The sequence below is a fragment of the Lytechinus variegatus genome, chromosome 9 (assembly GCF_018143015.1).
Source record: "Lytechinus variegatus isolate NC3 chromosome 9, Lvar_3.0, whole genome shotgun sequence".
In the NCBI taxonomy this organism is placed as follows: domain Eukaryota; kingdom Metazoa; phylum Echinodermata; class Echinoidea; order Temnopleuroida; family Toxopneustidae; genus Lytechinus; species Lytechinus variegatus.
Window position 1 is genome coordinate 31,513,194 of NC_054748.1, and position 22,594 is coordinate 31,535,787.

The window sequence follows — 22,594 nt, forward strand, 5'->3', positions numbered from 1 at the left end:
TGTACATGCACATGTATACATATTAAAGTAATGGAAGTTATGTTTACTAGAGACGGAGATAGATGGGGGGGGGGTCGACGATATCTTCCTTTGCGATTTTTTTTTTCACAGCAATGAATCTTGTGATGCCTTCAGCTAGCTTTGGTCTTTAAACGAAAATTTGATCTGTATCTCTTATATACCCAATGATTTGCGAGGCTGTGAACTAACTGTTGACCTATTCAGCAACGGGAGGATCTCCGTTTTCAACAGGCGTTTTTCTTGATTTTAGAGAACTTGGGGACATGCTTTGCCTTTTTCGAGTTTTATTTGATTGGGAAGTACGTGGTGTTCGAACAGGAGATTCTTTACTCTGAAGTGGGGTATCATTGACAGATGGTGCGTGAGGTGTATGAGAAATTCTAGAAGTGACTTCATTTCCATTGCATTGGCTGGAACGTGATTCAGACAGTGCCTTACTTGACGAGACGGATTCCTTGTCCCCAACAGACATGTCAGGTGCGCGAGTTAACGATGTAGGTGAAACAGTTTTAGCGTAAGATTTCGCTGTGGACTTCCTGGATGCAATGCCCATTTCCGTTTTACTCAGCTGTGCATCATTTGTTGTTTTCCTTTCAATGGGAGGACTGTTGCCCTTCACTGGCGTCCCTGCAATTGGAGAAGATAGGGTCTTTGACTGATGCGTATAGTCACTGATCAATGTTTCGCTTTGATGAAGATCCGATGGCGAATTTGGGCTATCAACGGGAGTTTTTGTTTTCAGTAGGGGTGATCCTTTCTTTGCCCTAGATGAACTTCTGGAGGTAATGGATGTATTTGATTGAATGTTCCGATGGGACCCACTGTGTACTGAAGAAGCATTATCTTGATGCCCTCTATCCGAAACTGATTTAGGAGATTGCGATATTTGCAGCGATTTTTTGCGAGAGAAGATTTGTGCATATGACGATTGACTCGATCGTAAATGAACTTTTGGTTTATCTGGTTTATCTGAAACCAGCGGGGAATCAACATGAGTTTTCGTTGTCGAGGGAAGAGATGCCTCCTTTGCATTCCAAGAACTTCTAGAAATATTGCTTGTGCTTGATTGCTTTTTCTGAGTATTCTCACTTAATAATGTCGAATCTCGACTTAGATGTTCTCTCTTCGAATCTGAGGATCCAGGTATTTTCTGCGATTTTAACGAACTCTTGCGAGAAGCGATTTGTGTATATGACGATGAACTCGACCTTGAATTAATTTGTGCATTCTCTGGAACGATTGGGGACTCGACAGGACTTTTCGTTTTCGATACGGGTGATTCTTTCCTTGCCTTAGATGAATTCCTCGAAGATGTGCTCGTATTTGACAGATTGTTCTGTTTAGCCCCACTCCGAAGAAGATGGCTTATCTTCGAATCAGATTTCGGGGATTCAATTATTTTCTGCGAGTTTGATGAACTCTTACGAGAGGAGATATGAGTATTTGACGAAAGATCTAACCTTGAATCAACCTCTTCATTCTCTGAAAGCAGTGGGCGCTTTTTATCATCTGTGGTCTTCGACAAGGATCCTTCCGACCTTATCTCTTTGGGGAATTTTACAGAACTACCTTTAGGGGAATGTATACTATTTGGTGTATTGCTAAATTGTAAGGCAATTGGTGCATCCTTCTGAATTGAAGATTCAAGTTTATCAGCTCTTGTAGATGTCCCAGATAGGGTTGAAACTGCTTTTTCCTGCGACAATTCCTTATGACTCCTGGAAGCACCGTCCTGTTTGTTTGATGTTTGACTGAGTTGAGTAGTACTAGGAGTTTTAAGTGGCGTTGTGTATCGTTCATTTTGCCCCGGGCTCTTCATCGCAGTTGCCACAAGTGATTCAGCTCTGTTCTCAGGTTTCCCACTGGACCTTTTGGAGGCAGTTTCTGATTTCTTCGACGATCGACTAATTTTTGAAATAGATGCTGTCACTAGATTGTCCATGCCTTCAGTTTCAGAAGCTTTTGAAGGTGTAGCCACTGGAACTGGAATACTCATCTGAGATTCTATACTGGTATTAATATCTGGTGTTACTAAATGATCGTTTGACTGTGAAACTCTTGTCTCCTTTCCTCGCGATGAACATTCATGTTCTTGTATAGGAGTCTTCGAAACATGTGATGGTGATACTGCTTTTTCATTATCGTTCAAAATAGAAATTGAGGATGCAGTTTCTTGTCTCTTTGACGTTTTACTCGAGGGGTGGTGCTTTTCTGTACCGCTGGACAACATGTAATCAGGACTTTGGACTGCTGACCACGAAACAGATATTGCAGATACATCTTTTTGGTGGAATTTTACCGAACTGTTAGAAACACTTCCATGTTCTTTTTCAGGGGTCTGTGTGAGCACTTCCGACGATAATGACTTTGTTCGCGATCTCGCACTGGATCCTTTCATTGCTTCAGAAATGTCATCAGGGCTCCTTGTAACTGATCCAGGTGAAACTGTTTTCTCTTGAGCTTTCACAAGAGACATTTTTGAAAAGACATTTTGTCTATTCCCTGTTTGATCGTTTGGTGTATTGACATGAGGTTCTGAATTTGTACTATTACTTTCTGGCTTCAAAACAGATTGAGCAGAGTTGGTCATCTGGTAAGATTTCACTTTGGTAGATCTGGATATGTCTTTCTGGTGTCCTGTAGGAGTAGAAAATTTCTCTGATGATGACGATCCCCCTTGAGATTGTGCAAATGACATTGCAGAAGCATCATCTCTGTTCGAGTTTTGTTCCAAGTAAGATTCTTTTGATGTTTCCTTAGAAAGTAAAGATACTTGACTTTTGGCTCCCGACTTCGCACGGGATTGACGAGATTCAACCTTTGATTTAGATATTACAACAGGGCTTGTCGACATAATGTCTTGAACTTTGGCAGATCCTTGATTCTGAACGGAATCAGTCTTTGATTGAGAGTTGATTGTGGGACTATGATGATTCGTAGAAGTGCTCGGTGAAGGCGTTTTTGCTTTAGACTTCTCAGAATATTTAGAAGGGACATCATCTCTCTTTGACTTTTGAGTCAAAGGAGTATCATGTATAGAAATACTTCCATGTTCTGTTGGAGGATAATCTACTGCAGTCGCTAATGCTGAAGATTTTGATAATTCAGTCTTTGTGAGAGACATTGCACTCTCTTTGTCGTCTTCTTTGTAATCCTTGATAACGCTTGCTGATGAGTGAGATTTCAAAGTGGGACTTCTTGAAGCAATAACGTATCTCTTTGATTTTGATCTTACAACAGGGCTTGTAGACATAATGCCTTGAACTTTGGCAGATCCTTGATTCTGAACGGATTCAGTCTTTGATTGAGACTTAATTGTGGGACTACGATGATTTGTAGAAGTGCTCGGTGAAGGCGTCTTTGTTTTTGCTTGAGACTTCTCAGAATATTTAGAAGGGACATCATCTCTCTTTGACTTTTGAGTCAAAGGAGTATCATGTATAGAAATACTTCCATGTTCTGTTGGAGGATAATCTACTGCAGTCACTAATCTTGAAGATTTTGATAATTCAGTTTTTGTGAGAGATCTTGCACCCTCTTTGTCGTCTTCTTTGTAAGCCTTGATAACGCTTGACGATGAGTAAGATTTCAAGGTTGGACTTCTTGAAGCAATAACGTGTCTCTTTGGCGTTTCACTCAAGGACAGGTCATTTGGTGTAGGCACTAAAGAATCTAAAGTTTTGGTAGATGATTTTATTACAGATCTTGGGTATTCGATGTTCGAGGGAGATACGCGACCACTGCTTGTATCTTCCTTTAGCGATACTGCGTCTCTTTGATCTTTTACGGAAGATGATTTGGAAGTTACTTCATGTCTGTTTCTGGTTTGATCTGTAGAATTAGGTGCTTTCTCAGCAGGCAGGTCTGATTTTTGCTGAAGAGTTGGTGTCTTTATTATAGATCCAGGAGTTTTGAAATTTTGGCCAGAATTTACAGAGGAATCCGTAGAGATAAGATTATTTTTATCTGATATCATAATCAGCTCAGACAGTGTCTTCTCCAGTGATGGAACATTTTGTTGTTGCTGTTCTTCCAGATCAGATGTTTGTACTGGAGTTTCAGCAGAAATGGGAGATTTTACTTCAGATGTGTTTGAAAGTCGTGTCTTAACTTTACCTCTATTGGATGATATATCTAGCTTAGAAGCTCCTCGATCATGACTCCCTTTGGATAGCGGTTTAAACTGTGGATCTACTGATGTCACGGATCCATCCACTCTATTCTCGAAATCCTCTAGATGATGAATGACATCCTCGTCTTGAAAATGCAGCTTACTGTCTTTCAGTTGCTCATAGGTTTTCCACATATCCTCTAATTCCTGGTATATTTGTCCATTTTGTTTAGGAGTATCTCTATTACTTTCAGATTCGTTAAGTAGGCTTCCACCTGTGGTGCGTTCCGATTGGCTAGGACTTTTACTTATGAAATGTTTTTGCAATGACTCACTAGATGGCTGCTTCTTTCCTCCGAAAGGCACACTGCTTAGTTTTGATGAACTTCCAGTGCCCTTAGATTTGAGCGAAATTTTTGAATTATTTAATGGTGCTTCAGTCCTTTCCAGTGAAACTCGAGATTTATCAATCTTGCCCGACGACGAGAAAAACTTTTTAGAACTTCCCGATTGAATGCTACTGATATTGCTAGGTGGTTCTTTTGGTGTCATAACTGCATTAACAGTTTCTTGCGAATTTGTAGACGAAGGTTTCGAAACTTGGGGTGATGACTTGGCACTTACACTATCCTTTCGTATTTCCTGTGGTCTTTTATCACCCGTAGAGCCTAACGAGGGAGATACGCGGTCATCACCGTCAATAGATCTGACAACTCTGGCTGACTTTCTCGACAAAGGATGTTTCGGTCCTGTTGGTGGGCGTGGCGATTTGATGTCGAGAGAAGACAAGCTGTAGATAGTAGGTGACGAGTCCCGAGAAGGAAAATCATTTTCGATAACTGGATGATTTTCTTTGGCAGAAGCTGAAATCGGACCACCAGGACTGAAAACGCCTTCAGAGGGAGGTGCACTTCTAAACGAAGGAGAAGGGCTGCGATTAAGGATGTTTTTATAAACATCAGAGAGATCTGGTGAAGCTTGACCGAGAGTATCTGCATCTTGAGGAATATGATGACTGTATGCAGGTGACTTTGATCTTGCTGGTATGAATGCATCCTGACTTGGTGTGGATCTAGCAAAAGAAGGGGAAGGGTTGCGATTGACAATATTCCGATGAGCGCTGGAGATATCTGGCGAGCTTTGGTCATTTGATTTGCTATCTCTGTAATCAGGATATGCCATTCCAGGGGGTTTCCGCATCTCATAACTTTCTCTTGACTGATTATCATCAAGCTGGTTCATTTTTATGGGCGAATGACTTCCTATGGAAATAGCCGAGACAGGGGATGGAGAATGACTCGTGGAAGGTCGCGTTGTGTCTTTGGAAGTCTTTGGGTCATTTTCTCCTATTTGTAGAATCCAAGAATGCACTGGATTTGGTTCATATTCTCCAAGGAGATCAAGATGGTTTTCTGATGGCGACGACAATGCTTGTGAGAATGCAGGGCCTTTGGTTTGCTTAGATTCGGCTATACTATCGCTGTTCCCAGTTTTATTTCTCGCATTTGGTGAAAGAGAAGAATTGTGTGTGTGTCTAATAGTATAATCGTCCAGATTGCGATTTTCAAAAATCCTGCCCTCATTATTTCCCGAAACACTAGACTGTTTTGAAGGACCAGGTACTTTAACACTTCGTTTCTCGGACGAAGGTTCCTTCCCATGTGACATTGGTACATTGTTATCACGTGAAAAATCAGGAAGGCTTTGGTGTCTTACGTGAGTTGTAAGGGCTTTTCCGATAGGTTCATAATCAACAGTGGGTCCAATGACTGTTGCGGACCTTACAGCAGGCAGCGGTACAGGGCTATTTTCTTGGTTTGTTGCAGGACGATCGTGTACGTTTTCATCGTTCTTCCCAGATATGTTCGAAGCACTCTTCCGATTATGGTTGTATGCTGGTGAGCTTTTTCTGCTATCCGGAAATGTGATATCACCAATTCGAGGAATAGTCATACCAGGTTGGACAACCTTAGTAAAATCTTCTGCATGAATATCCGCACCTTCTACGTCGCTTACGCCAGCCGAATCTGCAGGCAGGATATGAGCGTCTAACTGCTTTTTGGCCAGTGAGCTTGGAGTTTTTCCTGATCTTTGAGAGTTTGATGACTGGATTGGTATATTATCAGCAAATGAGGTAACACTACCTTTGCTTGTAGGAGAATGATTTTGATCACTACAAATTGCTCCGGTTTCAATATCATTTGAGAAAACTGTTTGCCGTGTATCCCTGTTTTTAGAGCGATCAACATGAGTGGAAGAGTTCTGTCTAGATTTCCCAACTGACCCGTTTGAAGATCCTTGGACTTGACTTAGCTTCGTTGACGTTTGACTCCGATCTTCACGTTGCGTCAAGGGTATGCTTTTTATGCTTTCCCTTAATTCTGTGTTGTCTGGAAGAGCTATAATACCGGATCTTTTACTTGACCTAGATGATGTCGATGCAGCTGCTATTGGTGTAACATTGATGCTGTCAGATGAACTTTTGTCAACAGCATTTGATAGCTTTTTACTTTGCTGTTTGTAGCTGGCTGTATCGTCACCCAATAATTGTTTGGCTTGTGTCTCTTGCAGAGAAGTATTATCCGGGATTTGTGACTTCGAAGAAGACTTCTTAGCAAGTGAGCTTGGGGCTTGTCTTGATCTTTTAGAGCTAGATGAGTGGCTGGATATGATATCAGCAGATGAACCACTTCTATAGCTTGCAGGAGAATGATTTTGATCTGGAGACAATTCGGTTTTAATTTCTTGTGAAAAATCTTTTCGCCATGTATCCTTGCTTTTAGAACGGTCAACACTTGTGGAAGAGTTTTGTCTAGACTTCTCACCTGACCCCGTCTGAGATCCTTGCACTTGACTTAGCCGACTCTTTGAATGAATAACTGACTTCACTGACATTTGAATAGAATCATCAAGGTCAGTCTTGGATCTAATTTTTATGCTTTCTCTTACATCTCCGTTGTCATTAAGAGCTGGAATACCGGATCTCCCAACTGGGCTTGATGATTTGGATGGTACACTCTGTGCACTATTTTCTGTAAGAATCGGCCTTTCTTCTGTAACAGATACAGCTGAATCTCTTGATGACTTCCTTCTACCACTGATAGGTGATAAAGATTTCTGTCCATATCCGACTGTATGTTGACTAGAAATTCCATGTTCTAGTACCACAGGAGATTTGATATCACCACCAATGACCCTTTTTGAAGTTGCAGATTTTGACTCTTGCAATGTTTCTGTGTCAGTTTGGAGGACTAAGGAAAGGTCCGTATTCTGAATAATGTCCACTTTCGAAGATCTGCTTGACATTTTCCCAGCGTTGTTCGTAGAGCCAAGTGAGCGCTTCGATCCAGCTGTTATTGGTGTTTTATCAATTTTTACAGATGTACGGTCATCAACATCCGATAGTTGTGTGTCAGCAGATCGCAGTCCAGAATTCGTTGTATGACTATTTAATATTCCCTTTGTTTGTGTCCCCGGCCGAGAAATATCTTTCCGTGATTGGGACTGTGCAGAAGAACCTTTGTTACTCTTAATACTTCTTGCTCCAATATGCATTTGCTCTTCAGACTTTCTTAATGATTCTGCAATTAATGAAGAATTTCCATCTACTGAAGAACAAATAGAAGCTTTGATTTCATCTTCCTTTTCTGCATGTCGTTTTAACTTTTCATCCTTTGCTGATTGCTCTGAAAGTTTAGAAGTGTTAGTTTCTTTTCTTGCAAAATATTTTTTATCATGTGGAGTTTCAACGTCTGACTCTGAATCTCTCGAACTCCGTCTTCGTAGTTTCTTTTCATTTTGAATATTACCATATTTGTTCCACATATTTTCCAAGTCTTTATAAATCCTTCCGGTATCTCCTGTCTTCCGTGAAGAGTCAACACTGAGGTTTGATTGGAGATCATCACTGTTTTCGCCCTGCTGCCGAACAGATTGATGAGACGATACCTCCCTGGACGATTGCATGACCCCTTTAGTTCCACTAGTACTTGGCTGTATTTTCCTCTTGAAAACTTGTGGTGATGGGTCCATGCTACTGCCACTATTGTCTTCACCCTCCGCTGATGCTTGAGTATGAGGACTTACCGATGAATTACTACGATTTTTTTTCGAATGTTTCCCATGAGAAAATTCAGAGGTTTGGCTATCAGCTCCGTCTTGTTCCTTCGAAACTTTCCCTGATCCGGTCGTTCTTTCTAATTCTTCTTTATTGCGCATGGGCCTGTTAGTTGATTGGAGTATTTGTTTTTTAGTGAATACCTTGTTAATGATATTCATATCATTTAAACTTTGGTTCTTATCTATCTCACTTTTTGATTCTGAGAAAGCCTGTACCTCCGAAAGGGGGGACGATGTTTTATGAGTGATTCTGGAATCATGACCAGTGGATTCCGTTCTTCTACTCTTTTCAGATTCTGTAGACTTGGGTCTGGATGTTCCAGATTTACTATTAGTAGCTTGAAGGATAGATGATTTCTGGGACCTTATGGTTGATTTCTCTAGTAAAGTGCCTGTATACGAATATTCCGAAAACGAAGAATGGTCTCCAAATCCTGCTTTAGAATCCTCGTCCTCACTTTCTCCATCGCTTGGGATTTTGATCGAGATATCAACAGTTGATGCAAAATAAGATTGACTATCAGTAATCGTTCCTGGAAATGCACTTTTGGTTATTGTTGACGCCTTTCCTTCATGTCCCTTTGTACTTTGTTTGTCTTGGTCCGCATTACTTTCCCCTTTTAGCAAAGGGACAGAACCAACATGAATACTTCCAAGCAGCTTCCCTGTTTTCTCGGACGTTGGGGCGGGGTTGGCACCTTCCTTCTTCCACTTTCGGAGTTGTTTCGATCTTTCGATTATTTTTGATAAATTCTTTAGAAACTTTCGAGGTTTAGGCGGCAACTCGGATACATCGTCTGTTTCATGGGCGATACCATCATCTGATACATCATCAGTTTTCATTTCTGTGTCTTTAATAGAAGAGTCAGACTCACTTATTGGCCCAAGCAAGTCATCTTCCGGTGAGTGTCCTCTAGCACCGAAGCCATCCGTAAGATAACTGTTCACTTTTTCAAATGCAGTCGGAGTGACTCCGGGACTGAACCAAGTCCAAGGTTTAAGGATCTTTGATTTCGTTGACTCGGCCGACTCGATTGGGCTTTCAAATAAATTTTCTTTTTGGTATACAGAAGTCTCGGAAGATTGATCGTCGATGTCAATATCTGTAGTAACCGTATTAGTTTTATCCAAGTTTTGAAGTTGCTTTGATCTTTCTTTGATTCTGGCAAGATTCAATGAAATCCCTAAATTTTCTGGAACCGAATCAGAGCTGACCGTTCTTTCTGACGTAGTCTCTATTGGTATGACCTTTTCATTTCCTTCAATTTTCCTTTCTGTTTTCGCACGAAGGTTTGTTGTCAAGCTTCCAAAAGCAATTTCCTTCTGTCTTCTAGGAATGGCAATTCTAGATGCTTTCCCCTTTGTCTTCTGTCCCTCTGTCTTTTGGTAAGATACATCCTTGGTGTCTTCGTCTTGTTTTGCTTTGCGATTGTCAATATGAAGTTTCTGCAACTGTTTCGATCTTTCCAAGATTTTTGATAGATTTTTCTTTATCCTTCCAATATCTTTTGGAGTTTGTCCACTACTATCGCTTTGCCTCGATTGCTTTATTTTAGATGAATTTAAGTCGACTAGGGATGTGTCTTCGGTATCCTTATCGGGATGGCTTGGCGGTAAGGAACTTTCTTGAGTACCCGATTTATCACTTACAACAGTTTTCTTTTTCTTGCGTCCCTCTTTTCTACGTTTTCTTCTCGTTGGAGCATTCTCGACAGGAAAGTCCCGAATAACTTTCTTTTCTGAGACTTGTATTGCTGAGCTCTTTATTGATGATGCATCGTCTTTCTTTGAAATAGGCACTGGGTGCATACGTGCATCAGAATGCAAAGGAGTTTGAACGATCTTTTCCGTAGAACCATCTTTACCGTCTTTTAATTCTTTGGACTTCCGTATGACATGAGCAACCTCATGCCCTTCTGATTTTACCGAACGAGGTTTATGAGCTGAATCTTGTAAGGTTCTCGAATAATCAGGCAGGCTTTTGGTCCTTTTCGGCCAAGTATCTTCACTTTCTTTCCCGGAATCAAGCTTTGTCGTTACATGTTCGTCTTTTATGGTTGACTCTAATGTTTCTGCAATGTTTACATCAGATTTATACCGTTTTGTACTTTCTAAATCTGTTGCAACTATGGTAAGTCGCTTCTTTATGTCTTTCCTTACGTCGATGGGTGGTTCTAAGACCAGAGTAACCGCATGCCCCTCAGATTTCACTGAACGAGGTTTATGGGCTGAAGATGGTAATGATCTAGAATAATCAGGGAGGCTTTGTGTTCTTTGGGGCAAAGTATCTACTCTTTCTTTCCCGAAATCAAGCTTTTCAGTGGCACGCTCGTCTTTCATCGTTGATTCTGATGTTTCTCCAGTTCTTACATCAGCACTAGACTGTTTTGTACTTTCTAAATCCATGGTTGGTCGTTCCTTTATTTCTTTCATTACATCGGTTGGTGGTTCTGTGACATGTTTAACTGCATGTCCCTCTGATTTCGCTGAACGAGCTTCATGAGCTGAAGAATGCAATGTTTTCGAGTAATCAGGCAGACTTTGGGTCCTTTTCGGCAAAGTATCTACGCTTTCTTTGTCAGAATCGAGTTTTGTAGTTGCACGATCCTCTTTTATTGTTGAGCCCGGTCTGTCAACAAATTGATGTTTCCCCAGAATTTCTTGTACATCCGCTTTCTGATTAATAGCAGAATATATGGCATTTTCTTTCTTGCTTGCTTTGATTATGTCTTTGGACGATTTTCTGGCCTGAGTAGCCTCATGTCCCTCTGACTTTACAGAATGGGTTTTTTGTACTGAGGGATGCAATGTCCTTACAATATCAGACTCACTTTTCCTCCTCTTTTGCAAAGTATCTACCTCTTCCAGCGATGAGGCTATTTTCACAGAAGAAACCTCTGCATTCTCTGAACGCTTTGTAGCATGGGATTTTGGATCTTTGACAACACTGTCCTCACGTAAAACGTCAATGGATTTATTGGACCCTTTCTCTTTCACTGAAATGACCATTGCTTCTGATTTAACACTGCCCGATGTCGAGGTACCATCTTTCTTAGATCGTGCATCCATCGAATGTATTGATTTCTTGGAGGCCGATTTCTCTTTTCTCTTGGGTGAAGGGCTTTGTTTCTGTGAACGTTTGGAGGTGGTTTCGTATTTATCTCCTGTTTCAATTATATCGTTCGTCTCTGTGCTTTCTCTATTGTCTTTATCACTTCCTCCCACATCTTCTTTTGGGGTTTCGTCTTTTTCTGGTCTTCGAACGTTGACCTCATCATTCTCCTCTTTCCCGTCAGGTGCACCAGCTGATCTAACTTTATCTTGTTTTTCATTCCTGTCTCCATCGAAACTGACCTTTGACTTTTCTCTATCGTCTCGAATGTCAATATTTGCAGATTTCGCCGACTCTTTACTCCCTTTCACATCTAAATCATCTGCTTTATAACTTTCCCTGGAAGTTCCCTGTTTTTGTATTCCAGGCTCCTTTTCCCCAATCGTTTCCACAACTGGTATATCAGTTGTATTGAGTTGTTCATCCAACTTAACCTCTGACGGTGGGATATCAACTCCAAGACGATGTTGTAAAACATTGTCTATGATTTGACCCCTACCCCTACCGCGACCACGCCCTCTGGGACGCCCTCGTGCTCTTCGTCCACGTCCCCTACCACGTTGATCAACCTGTTCTCTTTCTTGCGGCTGCGTTTCTGCCCCATCATTTAACCTACCACGCCCCCTTCCTCGGCCACGCCCTCTTCCGCGACCTCGACCTCTCCCGCGTCCTCTTCCAGGAGGGAGCGACTGTTTCGCTTCATCACCTTCCGGCTCTTTGGATGCAACTGCATGTTCGATTTTGTCAATTCCGTCTCGAAGCTTGTTTTCCAATTTTACAGCGGTATCATCGGTGATTTTCCCTTGCTGACTTCCAGGACGTAAATCGGCTACCAAAACACCAATAGCAATACCTGCTGTTTTAGATTCTGGACGATCGGTTTTAGATTTCCCTGTATCTACTCTATCATGTCTATCGAGATTTAAAGATTCATCTTTCAGGTGCTTCTCCCTATGCTCCTTTGATGTTGTTTCTTTCGGTAGTTCTTCCTTTTTGTTTTCTTGTACGCTTTCTGCACTGACATCCGCTGACACTTCGGTTTCTTTCTCAGCTTCGTCTTTGGTATGGGGAAGTGTTTGCTTACTTGCCACATTGATATCAGATTCTTCCGTTTTATGCTCAGCCAAAAGAGGTTCCGTTAGCGATGTGACTGCCTTGATTTCTGGACTTCTTTTAGCTTCTTTTTCTATAGAACTAATGCTTCGTTGTGAAACTACACTTTTTACAGCCAAAGAACTTCTTGGCTGGCTCTTCTCATCGATGTCCCCGGATTGTGTACTTCTTTCTGAATGTGGCCTTTTAGTTGGTGTTTTCGAACTCAATTTCCCAGACATTCGACTCTCTTCGAGTGCGGGTTCTTCCCCATCTATAATGGTTTTAGTGATTATTTTAGAAGATGTTACTTCTCTAATTTTATCTGGTATTCCGGATTGGAGGGCATTTTCTGCCGGAGATTCATCTTTAATATCCTCTTCGTGGATAGCTAATGGTTCTTTTTCTTTATCTTCCTTATCTCCGATATGAGGCGATGAAGATGGAGCGTCTTCAATTGGGTCTTTCGTATCACGTGACTCATCTCCGATTTTCTCGGTTGTGTCCTCTATTTTTGACCCGGGTGATTTACCACTGGTCCTGCTATCTACACTCTTAGGTGAAGAGGTGTTCTCTCTAACTTCCATTTTTGTTGGATACAACCAGGGGTAGTAAAAATCTTCATTCATGTTGATGGTAGAGGCTTCAGTTTCATCAGATACTTCAGTCGGTGTTTTTGAGGTTTCCAGATCGATGTCATCGTCATTCGCATCAAGCTTTTCTTGTTCTTCTTTTCTATCACTTAATTTAGTAGGTGGTCTTGATGTAAGTTTCGTATGATCCCCTTCTTTGACATCCGTCTCTTTTACTGTTTTCTGTACACTGACATGGCTTGACTTACTTTGTGCTCTGGAGATATCTTCGGAGTTTCCATTGCTTAGTTTAGTAGGTGGTTTTGAAATCTGCTTGGTGCTGTCACTTTCTTCGACACCACTAACATGGCTTAACTTGCTTTGGGTTCTAGAGATCTGTTCCGACTTTCCACCACTTGATTTATTAGGTGGTCTTGAGCTATGCGTGGTGCTGTTTCTTTCCTCAACACCACTGGCATGGCTTGACTGACTTTGGGCTCTAGAGATATGTTCCGTCTTTCCATCTCGCTCAACAGTGTCATGGCTCGACTTGCTTTGGGCTGGGGAGATCTGTTCCTGATTTTTACCACTTAATTTTGTAGTTGGTCTTGATGTTTGTTTCGTATGGTGAAGTTCCTCGACATCCGTTTCTTGTACTCTCTTCTCATCATTGACATGACTTAACTTGCTTTGGGCACTAGAGATATGTTCACTCTTTCCATCACTTAATTTAGCGGTTGGTCTTGAACTATGCTTGGTGCTGTCTCTTTCCTCGACACCACTGACATGACTCAACTTGCTTTGGGCTCTAGAGATATGTTCACTCTTTCCATCACTTAATTTAGCGGTTGGTCTTGAACTATGCTTGGTGCTGTCTCTTTCCTCGACACTACTGACATGACTCAACTTGCTTTGGGCTCTAGAGACCTGTTCCGTCTTTCCATCTCTCTCAACACTGTCATGGCTTGACTTGCTTTGGGCTCGGGAGATCTGTTCCTGCTTTCCTCCACTTAATTTTGTAGTTGGTCTTGATGTGCGTTTCGTATGTTGACGTTCCTCGACATCCGTTTCTTGTACTATGTTCTCATCACTGACATGACTTAGCTTGCTTTGGGCTCTAGAGATCTCTTCCGTCTTTCCATCTCTCTCAACACTGTCATGACTTAACTTGCTTTGGGCTCTAGAAATCTGTTCCTGATTTTCACCACTTAATTTAGAGGTTGGTCTTGAACTATGCTTGGTGCTCTCTCTTTCCTCGACACCACTGACATGACTCAACTTGCTTTGGGCTCTAGAGATCTGTTCCTGATTTTCACCACTTGATTTAGTGGTTGGTCTTGAACTATGCTTGGTGCTGTCTCTTTCCTCGACACCACTGACATGACTCAACTTGCTTTGGGCTCTAGAGACCTGTTCCGTCTTTCCATCTCTCTCAACACTGTCATGGCTTGACTTGCTTTGGGCTCGGGAGATCTGTTCCTGCTTTCCACCACTTAATTTTGTAGTTGGTCTTGATGTGTGTTTCGTATGGTGAAGTTCCTCGACATCCGTTTCTTGTATTATCTTCTCATCAATGACATGACTTGACTTGCTTTGGGCCCTTGATGTCGGTGCCGACTTTCCATCACTTAATTTAGTGGGTGGTCTTGAACTCTGCTTAGTGCTTTCTTTTTCTTCCTCATTTGACTCGGTGCTTTTGGAAGCCTTTTCTTTATCTTTTTCATCAATTGTTTGCGGTCTAAGAACACCTTCACTTTTTTGTCTTGGAGTCTCCTCGTTTCCTTTGTCTTGCTCCTTGTTGTCTTCGCGGTCACTTAACTTACTCGATAGCCTGGGAGACTGGCCTTTGCTTTTATAATCTTTTACATCTGTCCCTTCTTCTCTGTCGCCTTTTGTGGTTTCAATAACACTGCCTTCTTCATGTTCCTTTTGGCCCTCAATTATTTCAACCTTTTCTAATGTCGTCGTTTGCCCTCCAGATCCAAGCTCTAAGCTACCAGAAGATGTTGATCGCTTGTCAATCCTTGGAGTGATTAACTCCCCCTCACCAAGAGTTGTTCCAGCTTCTCCCACTAAAGTGTTTGCCTCCGCTCTATCCGACGATTTCGATTCAGATTCTTTCTTCGATACACCAATTATGTCAATCTGTGCAGACTCGAGCAGCGACAAGGCATGTTTTATTTGAATATTTGAGGGTAATACTGTTACCCGGAGGGGCGTTTCCTCTTTATCTGACTTGCTGGTTGGAACAGATTTCATATCTGCTGACTTGACGACATCTGTCTTTAACAGCTCGTCTTTGCCCGATGGAGATAATTTTCCTTTCTGCGTCTTGGTTTCCTCACGATCTGCTTCTCTTTGTGGCGATGTTGATCCTTCTTTCACTAAATCCCTTCCTTCTCCACTTTCCGACGGGGATGGTACGTCTTTTTTGGTTTCATTATCCTCCTTTCCCACCTCTAAACGTTCTGAAATTTCGGCTTCTGGTGCCCTTTTATTATCTATTTCTGACGGATTAGACACTTTAATATCTGTAGAAGATTGTGCATTTCTTTCCATTATCGTTCTATCAACTTCATTGAATGGTTCTGGAGATTTTGTTTCCGATGGAAACTTTCCATCTTTTTCCGAAACTGGAGTAATTGTTATTTCTGAAGGCGTCTCTGGTCTAGGTTCATCTTTCGTAGGTATCTGGTCTTCAGAAGGTATATTGAAATCTTCATCTGTGTTATCTGTTTCCTGAGGCTCTCTACCTATTGTATAATCTACGTTCTCGGGTGTGGTAGGGACAGTTTCAGGCTGAGTCTCCTTCTTAGGGGGAGTTCGAAGTTTTCTTTCTTCTTTTATCAACGAAGTCAGTATCTTTTCGAAACCTCTGTGGTGCCTCTCAGTCTCAAACACTTCGAGAGGAAGAACTTTCGAGCCTTCCAATACCAGATCAAGAAGAGATCCCATTTCTGTTTTCCTAAACTTCTCAAGTTTTCGTTCTTCCGCAATCCGATCTCTTCTAGCAAACAACTGCATTTCCGTGTAGTCTGTATCATCTTCAAACTTCCAAGACCGCTTTGGTAACCTACCGGCTAAATAGTACTCATCATCAATCTCGATATTAATCAATTTGGGGTGTATTTCAGTAGGAATTGGATTGTCAGGTCTAGGATCTAATTTTGGTACAGTTACCTTCTTCATATGTGGTATTGGGTTGAGAGGCCGAGTTAAGTCAAATGTAATTTTATCAAAGGTATCGTCAATATCACTGTCATATGCATTTGTTTCTTCCTTTTGAATATCATCTTCTCCTTCATTTTCGGGCTTTATAGAAGGCTCCGAAGAACTAAGATCCATACCCGAACTCGGTTTTGGCGTCGAGTCGCTTTGTTTTTCAGTTTCGTCATCTGTTACTTTGTGCTCGCTTTCTGCTTTCGATCTAGCATCGTCGTGACCAGACCCTGGTTTAGATGGAGTTCCGATTCCTTTCTCACTCCCTTTATCGTCTCCCTGCTCACCGTCTCCTTTCTCATCGCTTGACTTTGGTGAAAGTGCTAGTTCACGATCTGCGTCCGGTCTTGGTGTTGTGCCGACTTCTTCTTTGTCCTCTAACTCCTGAGGAATCGGGGGTGTAATGAAATCATTGGGTGTCCATTGAGTTGAACGTGTATCAACCATTATCTTCACATGTGCAGTCATACTTTCCTTTTCTTTAGCGGATGACACAATAAGGTCTTGTTCTGCTTCTCCATTTTCTGGATCTCCAAGGCTCTTGTCCGAAGTCGACTTTGCTTCTCTAAGTGAGGTCTCTGTTATTCCCTCACCGACACTGTCCACTGGGGCTACCTTGTCTTTCGGTCCATCCCTCCTTTCATCAGATGTACGACTTTCTGATATGTCCTTTTCACTTTCAACAGACTTGGCGCTTCTTTCCTCATCAGGCGACTTCTTACCACTTCCTACAGACTTTGTTCCATCAGTTGGTGATTCTATTCCCTTCTTTTCTGGTTCTTCAACAGGGGTGAGTCGATGATCCTCAGATATTCCGTCGTGTAATGTAGTTTGGCGTCTGAGTTTTGATTTGGCACGTTCTGATTCTTTGACATCGCCTTCCTTCTCTGACACTGTATCTTCAGAAGTTACCTTTTCTTGGTCTTTGGCCGCTTCTTTGGCGTCTCCAGTTTCTTCGGGTCCAGATGATGCTGCCTTTCGGGCCTTTTTTAATTTGGAAACAACGCTTGCCACCGTGGAAAACTTTAGATTTTTGGGATGAGTTGGCTGAATGTCGTTTTCGTCTTTTGCAATTTCTTCTCTTTCGTCATCTTTCCCCCCTTCAATATCTTGAAGTTCCCCTTCATCATCTATTTTAGAAAAGCGTCTTTTTCTGACCAAGGATTCAGGAATATCTGAAGATTGAGATTCAGCCCAGGCCTGACTTGGACCCTTATCTTCTTTACCATCTTCGTCATCTTTGTCCAGAGCAGCCTCTTTCGGAATATTTTTCTTTTTAGCTTTAAGCATTCTTGCTACAAAGCCGGCAACTTTGGCAAACTTCTTACTCTTTGATGGTGGTTCCTGAATCACGTCTGCATCTGTTTCGGCTTTTTGTTGTTCTTCATCCTTTTCTTGCAATTCTACATTGTCATCAATCTGAGACAGGGGCCTTTTCAATGTTGAGGCCTTAGCAGTTTCTAGGGACTGAGGATCCTCGGAAGCCTCTGCCCATGCCTGGCGTGAAACTCTGTCCCCTTCTTGTTCTTCAATGATGGCTTCCATTGTAGGTTGTTTACCAATGGCCCCTGGTCGGCGACCTCCTCGACCAGGTGCAGGAGGAGCTTGTTTTCTCGTTCTTTGAGGTGGCAGTCCCCTTCCTCTCCCCCTTCCCCTCCCTCGACCACGACCTCTTCCACGTCCTCTCCCAATGCCCCGGCCTCTACCACGAGGTTGGCGTGTTGTTCCTTCACCATCTTCATCACTGACCTGACCTCGTTCTATACGGTCCCTTTCCAGACGGACCTTCCTTTCCTGCCATTCCCTTTCCGCTTTTTCCTTCTCTTCCTTTTGTTTCAGAGCTTCTTCCCTCTGTCTAACCGCCTCCTCCTTCTTTCTCTTCTTTTCTAATTTCCTTTGCTTCTTTTGCTGCGTCAGAAGCTCATATTGCTTTAATGATTCTTCCCTTCTTTTCTTCTCTGCTAACCATTCTTCGTCTTCCTCCTCTTCCTCCCCAATCTCATTTTCTACATGAGAATCATCAACGCCTTCTTTTTTCTTCTTCTTCGTTTTCTTTTTCTTCTGGACACTATAGCTAAGCGATTTGACCTCGACCGGACCCTCTATTTGCCGCGCAAAGACCGCTGGCGGACTCGGAGGAGAGTTCGATCGTCTTATGAACGTCTGTGTATTTTGGGGTTCCACAGGACGTTTCCTTCTCATGGGGCGAGGCATGGTGGCGGTGCGTCTGGAGCAATACAATAGGTAAAAAGAAAGTTTCACCAAATGCTTCTGGGCTTTCCGTTTTATCGAAGCTCCTCTTAGGGAAAGTGCATGGAAATTTCACCTTCCGTTATCATTTTCTAGGAACTGGTTTTCCCGATCCAATGCAAGAAGACTGTACCACCAAGAATATTCGGAGTTCTATAGGAATTAATCAAAAAAAAGAAAGAAAATGCTGATGTAAGTTTTAATTCATTTGTACAGATGCTTCAGATGAATGAAAACCATGAAACAAGTTGGCTTGTGTGAAAACAGAAAAACCAATGAAAATAAATCCCAAATTACTTTATAACTTATTTTACTTACATTGTTGCTTTTATCAAGTCTATCTCGATCAGGATTTTTTTCATGGATGACATCTAACAGAGGCTTCATGAAAAAACATATCGTGGAAAAAGAGCTTGCATTATCATTAGAATAAGCAAAATAGATATTCGGGGTAGAGAAGTTCGAAGGGGAGAGTACTTCAGCGACATCACAAATCTTGGTCGCATTGCCAATGGGTGATCTCCACATTATCAGCAATCTCATTCTTCGATCTTATCATCATTTATTCATGTTTTTAAATTTTAACTGATCTTATTTTTTCCGATTTTCACACAAGCTTACTCGTTCAAAGGATTTAATTTTTCTTAAAGTCCGTGGAAGTGACATTCTTATATCCCTAATCAAAATTCGACAATAATTTTAAAATGCGGAAAACGAATTCCAACTTAAGCTGATGGGGATAAATTTTCATTTGACGCCAGTCAATACAATTGAAAATAAAGACTTATTTATTGTTGAAGAATATATGAGTAGAATGAAAAACATATCTATGAACATCTAGGTTGATTAGCCCTGACTATTGTAGGTGTGATTATTTATATCTTAATAGATAGAATTTGGCTTGATTGTTTTGAATAAAGAATCTGAAATGAAAGTATCTGATTTGAATGAATATGATTGCCTTACTGCATTTTTTTTCTTCAAGGTCATTACCTCGGGTTTCTTTCTTCTAGTCTTGTTTGCAGTCTTCGGGGACAGCATTTTGAAAGAGGGTTTCAAAATTACTTGAGCCATGATGAGTATGCTCCATAATCTGGAAACGAAAGGAAAAATATATACATTTTGTCAAATATACCATGTCCGCATTCCGATTGCTTTAATAGAGATGCTGCGGCTAAGTGGATAAGTCTCCGGTGGGTGTTTCATAAAGCTGTTCGTAAGATAAGAGCGACTTTAAGAACGACTGGTGATCCTTTCTTTTGGTGTATGGTATACACCATAGGTGATGGTTTAGGGCGTAAGAAAGGATCACCAGTCGTTCTTAAAGTCGCTCTTAACTTACGAACAGCTTTATGAAATGGCCCTAGGACTGTGAACCACAAAATCCGGGGCATAAACACCACCTCAGCACTCGCGTCCTTTGGCAAGGCGTTTATCTACATTTGCCACTCTCCACCCAGGTGTGGTAACGTATACCCAGTAAGAAGAAATTCCTTGAATGCGAGAGCACCCGATATGACTAGCCGTGTTTCCATAATAGTAGGGGAAGGCGGGGTAAGTTGAGCATAGGGGCAAGTTGACCCACCACCCCTAGGCTAATAATGAATGAGTCAGACATATTATAGGTGGTGTCATGTACTGATGACCCATTGCATAACCCTTAACCCAACCACTTTATTTCCAACTTTGAAAAAAAAGGACTTTTTAGAGGGAAAAATACCAATTTCAGCCAAAAAAGTAAAAATGGGTGTGAAATAGATAAGTGCTTTTGACCAACACACGTCTTTAAATATATTATAGAAATGCGAAAAATATTGTTAGTCCAGGCATGGATTCTCATTCTTGTTATAGCTTTTTACATGATGAATGCATAAGAAATGTGTGGATGTGAAAATATCGAAATAAGTTCGGACTGGGGTAATTTAAGCAATATCAACAAGGGGCAAGTTGAGCCATGTTAATTCTTATGGTGATGTATAATAAAACAATAAAAACCGTAAAAAGCCATTGATATGCAGGCAGAAAGGAGCAAATTCACATGACAGTTTTTTGCTTTTAGAAGATGTTGGTGTTTATTGAGAATTTGCAAGTGAAAAGACTTTAAATGAAGAATTGACATCCTGGTTCTTCCCGCGTACATTTTGTACATAATAGTTTTGTGGCTCAACCTACCCCAGATGGTGGCAGAACTTACCCCATATATCGGGCAAGTTGAGCCATTTGACATCAGTTTTTTCAAAGGTCACGGTGACTTTCAGTGTGGGGGGTAGAAAGTTGTATATAGGTGAAAAGCATTTCTCAAAGGTACTTTTCTACAATATTACTAGTCATATCAATTCTAACATGCAAAATGCAAAAGGGATCACAACTTACCCCGCCTTCCCCTATGCAGCGCTTATATGCATTGTTTGAAGCACTGTAGGGGAAGGCGGGGTTAGTTGTGACAGGTTTTGCTTTTTGCATGTTAGAATTGATATGATTAATAATCTTGTCGAAATAAGTACCTTGCCTTGAAATTTAATTCTTCTGAAATATTTTCCACCTATGTAAAACTTTCTATCCCCACACTGAAAGTCATCGTGACCTTTGAAAAAAAAAACGATGTCAAATGGCTCAACTTGCCCCATATATGGGGGTAAGTTGAGCCACAAAAAGTATGTACAAAATGTATGGGGGGAGAACCAGCATGTCAATTTTTTGTTTAAAGTCTTTTCACTTGCTAATTCTCTATAAATACTAACATCCTGTAAAAGGAAAAGAGCAGTCATGTAAATTTGCTCCTTTCATCCTGCATTTCAATCGATTTTTATGGTTTGTTTGTTTTTTGAGATACATTACCATAGGGATTACCATGGCTCAACTTGCCCCATGCTGTTTGGCTCAACTTACCCCATTCCGAACTTAGTGCGATAATTTTGTATCCACAGATTTATTATGCATCCATCATATAAAAGACTACGACAAGAATACCTGGACTAATAATGTTGTTATCATGTCTTTATTATATTTAAAGATGTGTGTGTATATAAAGCACTTATCTATTTCACACTCTTTTTTACTTTTTTGGCTGAAATTCATATTTTTCCCTCTAAAAAGGAATATTTTCAAGGTAATTTTGCAGGGTCTTTTGGAAGCTGTCAAGCGAAACTGTATTACTTATTTGAAGAGGAAGTTTATTCCATTCAGGTACCTGCATATAAAAAGAGATATATTAGAAAAAGAAGAAATGGTATAGGTTCTGATTCCACCAGGCCATTACGAAATGTTTAGTTTGTTAAGGGTTCCGAATTAATTGAAAAGAGGAGACATCATAAAGATGATTCATTTGTTTCAGCGCTGTGGATCCCTTATGATATCTTAATGGTAATTATGAAATGAAATTCATTGGCCTACCTTCCTTGTGATCCAATTCCACCAGGTCCATTCGAACTACGTATCGCATGAAGGATTGGGACTTAATTAGTGTGAAGACCTTGAAATTCTCAATAATTCCGATGATGGCATATCGTCAAACAAGGGTTGCATTGCATTGCATTTCCTTTGGAGCATTATGGTTGGCATGTTCCCCCAAGTTTTCCCTTCACTGTCCTTTCCTGTTGCCGATATGAAACCAATCTTTACTGTTTAATTGTATATTCTTGAGCCCTTCCCCACACCCCTTCGATGCGAAGAAAAGAAGATGAATTTAATCGATACTATCCCCTTGTGCCTTGTTGTTCCGTTTTAAGAATGGGCGTATATTGATCGACTACACTCGCTAATGTCATACCTTTTTTGTATGATTGTATGGCCGTAACGACAGCCTCCCCCCTCCTTTCGGCCTCTCCACCACCACTGACCCCCCCCCCCCCTCTCTCTCTCACTCTCAGACTTCCCCCTCTCTCTCGGGCCGCTCGTACCCATCCTCCGCTATGATCGGACATCATTGGCACTGTTATAAGATGGCCAATTGCTTTTAAAGGCCGTTTCACAGAACTTGTTTAAATAGCAAATGTGCAATAACAAGTTGAAAGCTACTGAAATCAGTCAATTTCATTGGATGATAGTAAACTTGTTACAGAAATTGTGTTATTATTACAAGTATTAATGAAACGGGAC

General features: G+C 41.3%; 1 protein-coding gene across 1 annotated transcript; it reads right to left on the minus strand.

Moving 5' to 3' along the window:
* Nucleotides 1-105: 105 nt before the first annotated feature.
* LOC121421965 (microtubule-associated protein futsch-like) lies at nucleotides 106-22,154 on the minus strand. Its single transcript, XM_041616765.1, has 3 exons — nucleotides 21,890-22,154; nucleotides 19,490-19,589; nucleotides 106-18,649 (listed from the first exon to the last, which is right to left on the minus strand). The coding sequence occupies exon 3, from the start codon at nucleotides 18,458-18,460 to the stop codon at nucleotides 218-220; it is 18,243 nt and encodes a 6,080-aa protein (XP_041472699.1). The 5' UTR covers nucleotides 18,461-18,649; nucleotides 19,490-19,589; nucleotides 21,890-22,154; the 3' UTR covers nucleotides 106-217.
* Between the last annotated feature and the right edge of the window lie 440 nt (nucleotides 22,155-22,594).

Bases quoted from the DNA above. Each gene is read 5' to 3' on its own strand.
- LOC121421965 (XM_041616765.1), bottom strand. From the start codon at position 18,460: ATGCCTCGCCCCATGAGAAGGAAACGTCCTGTGGAACCCCAAAATACA.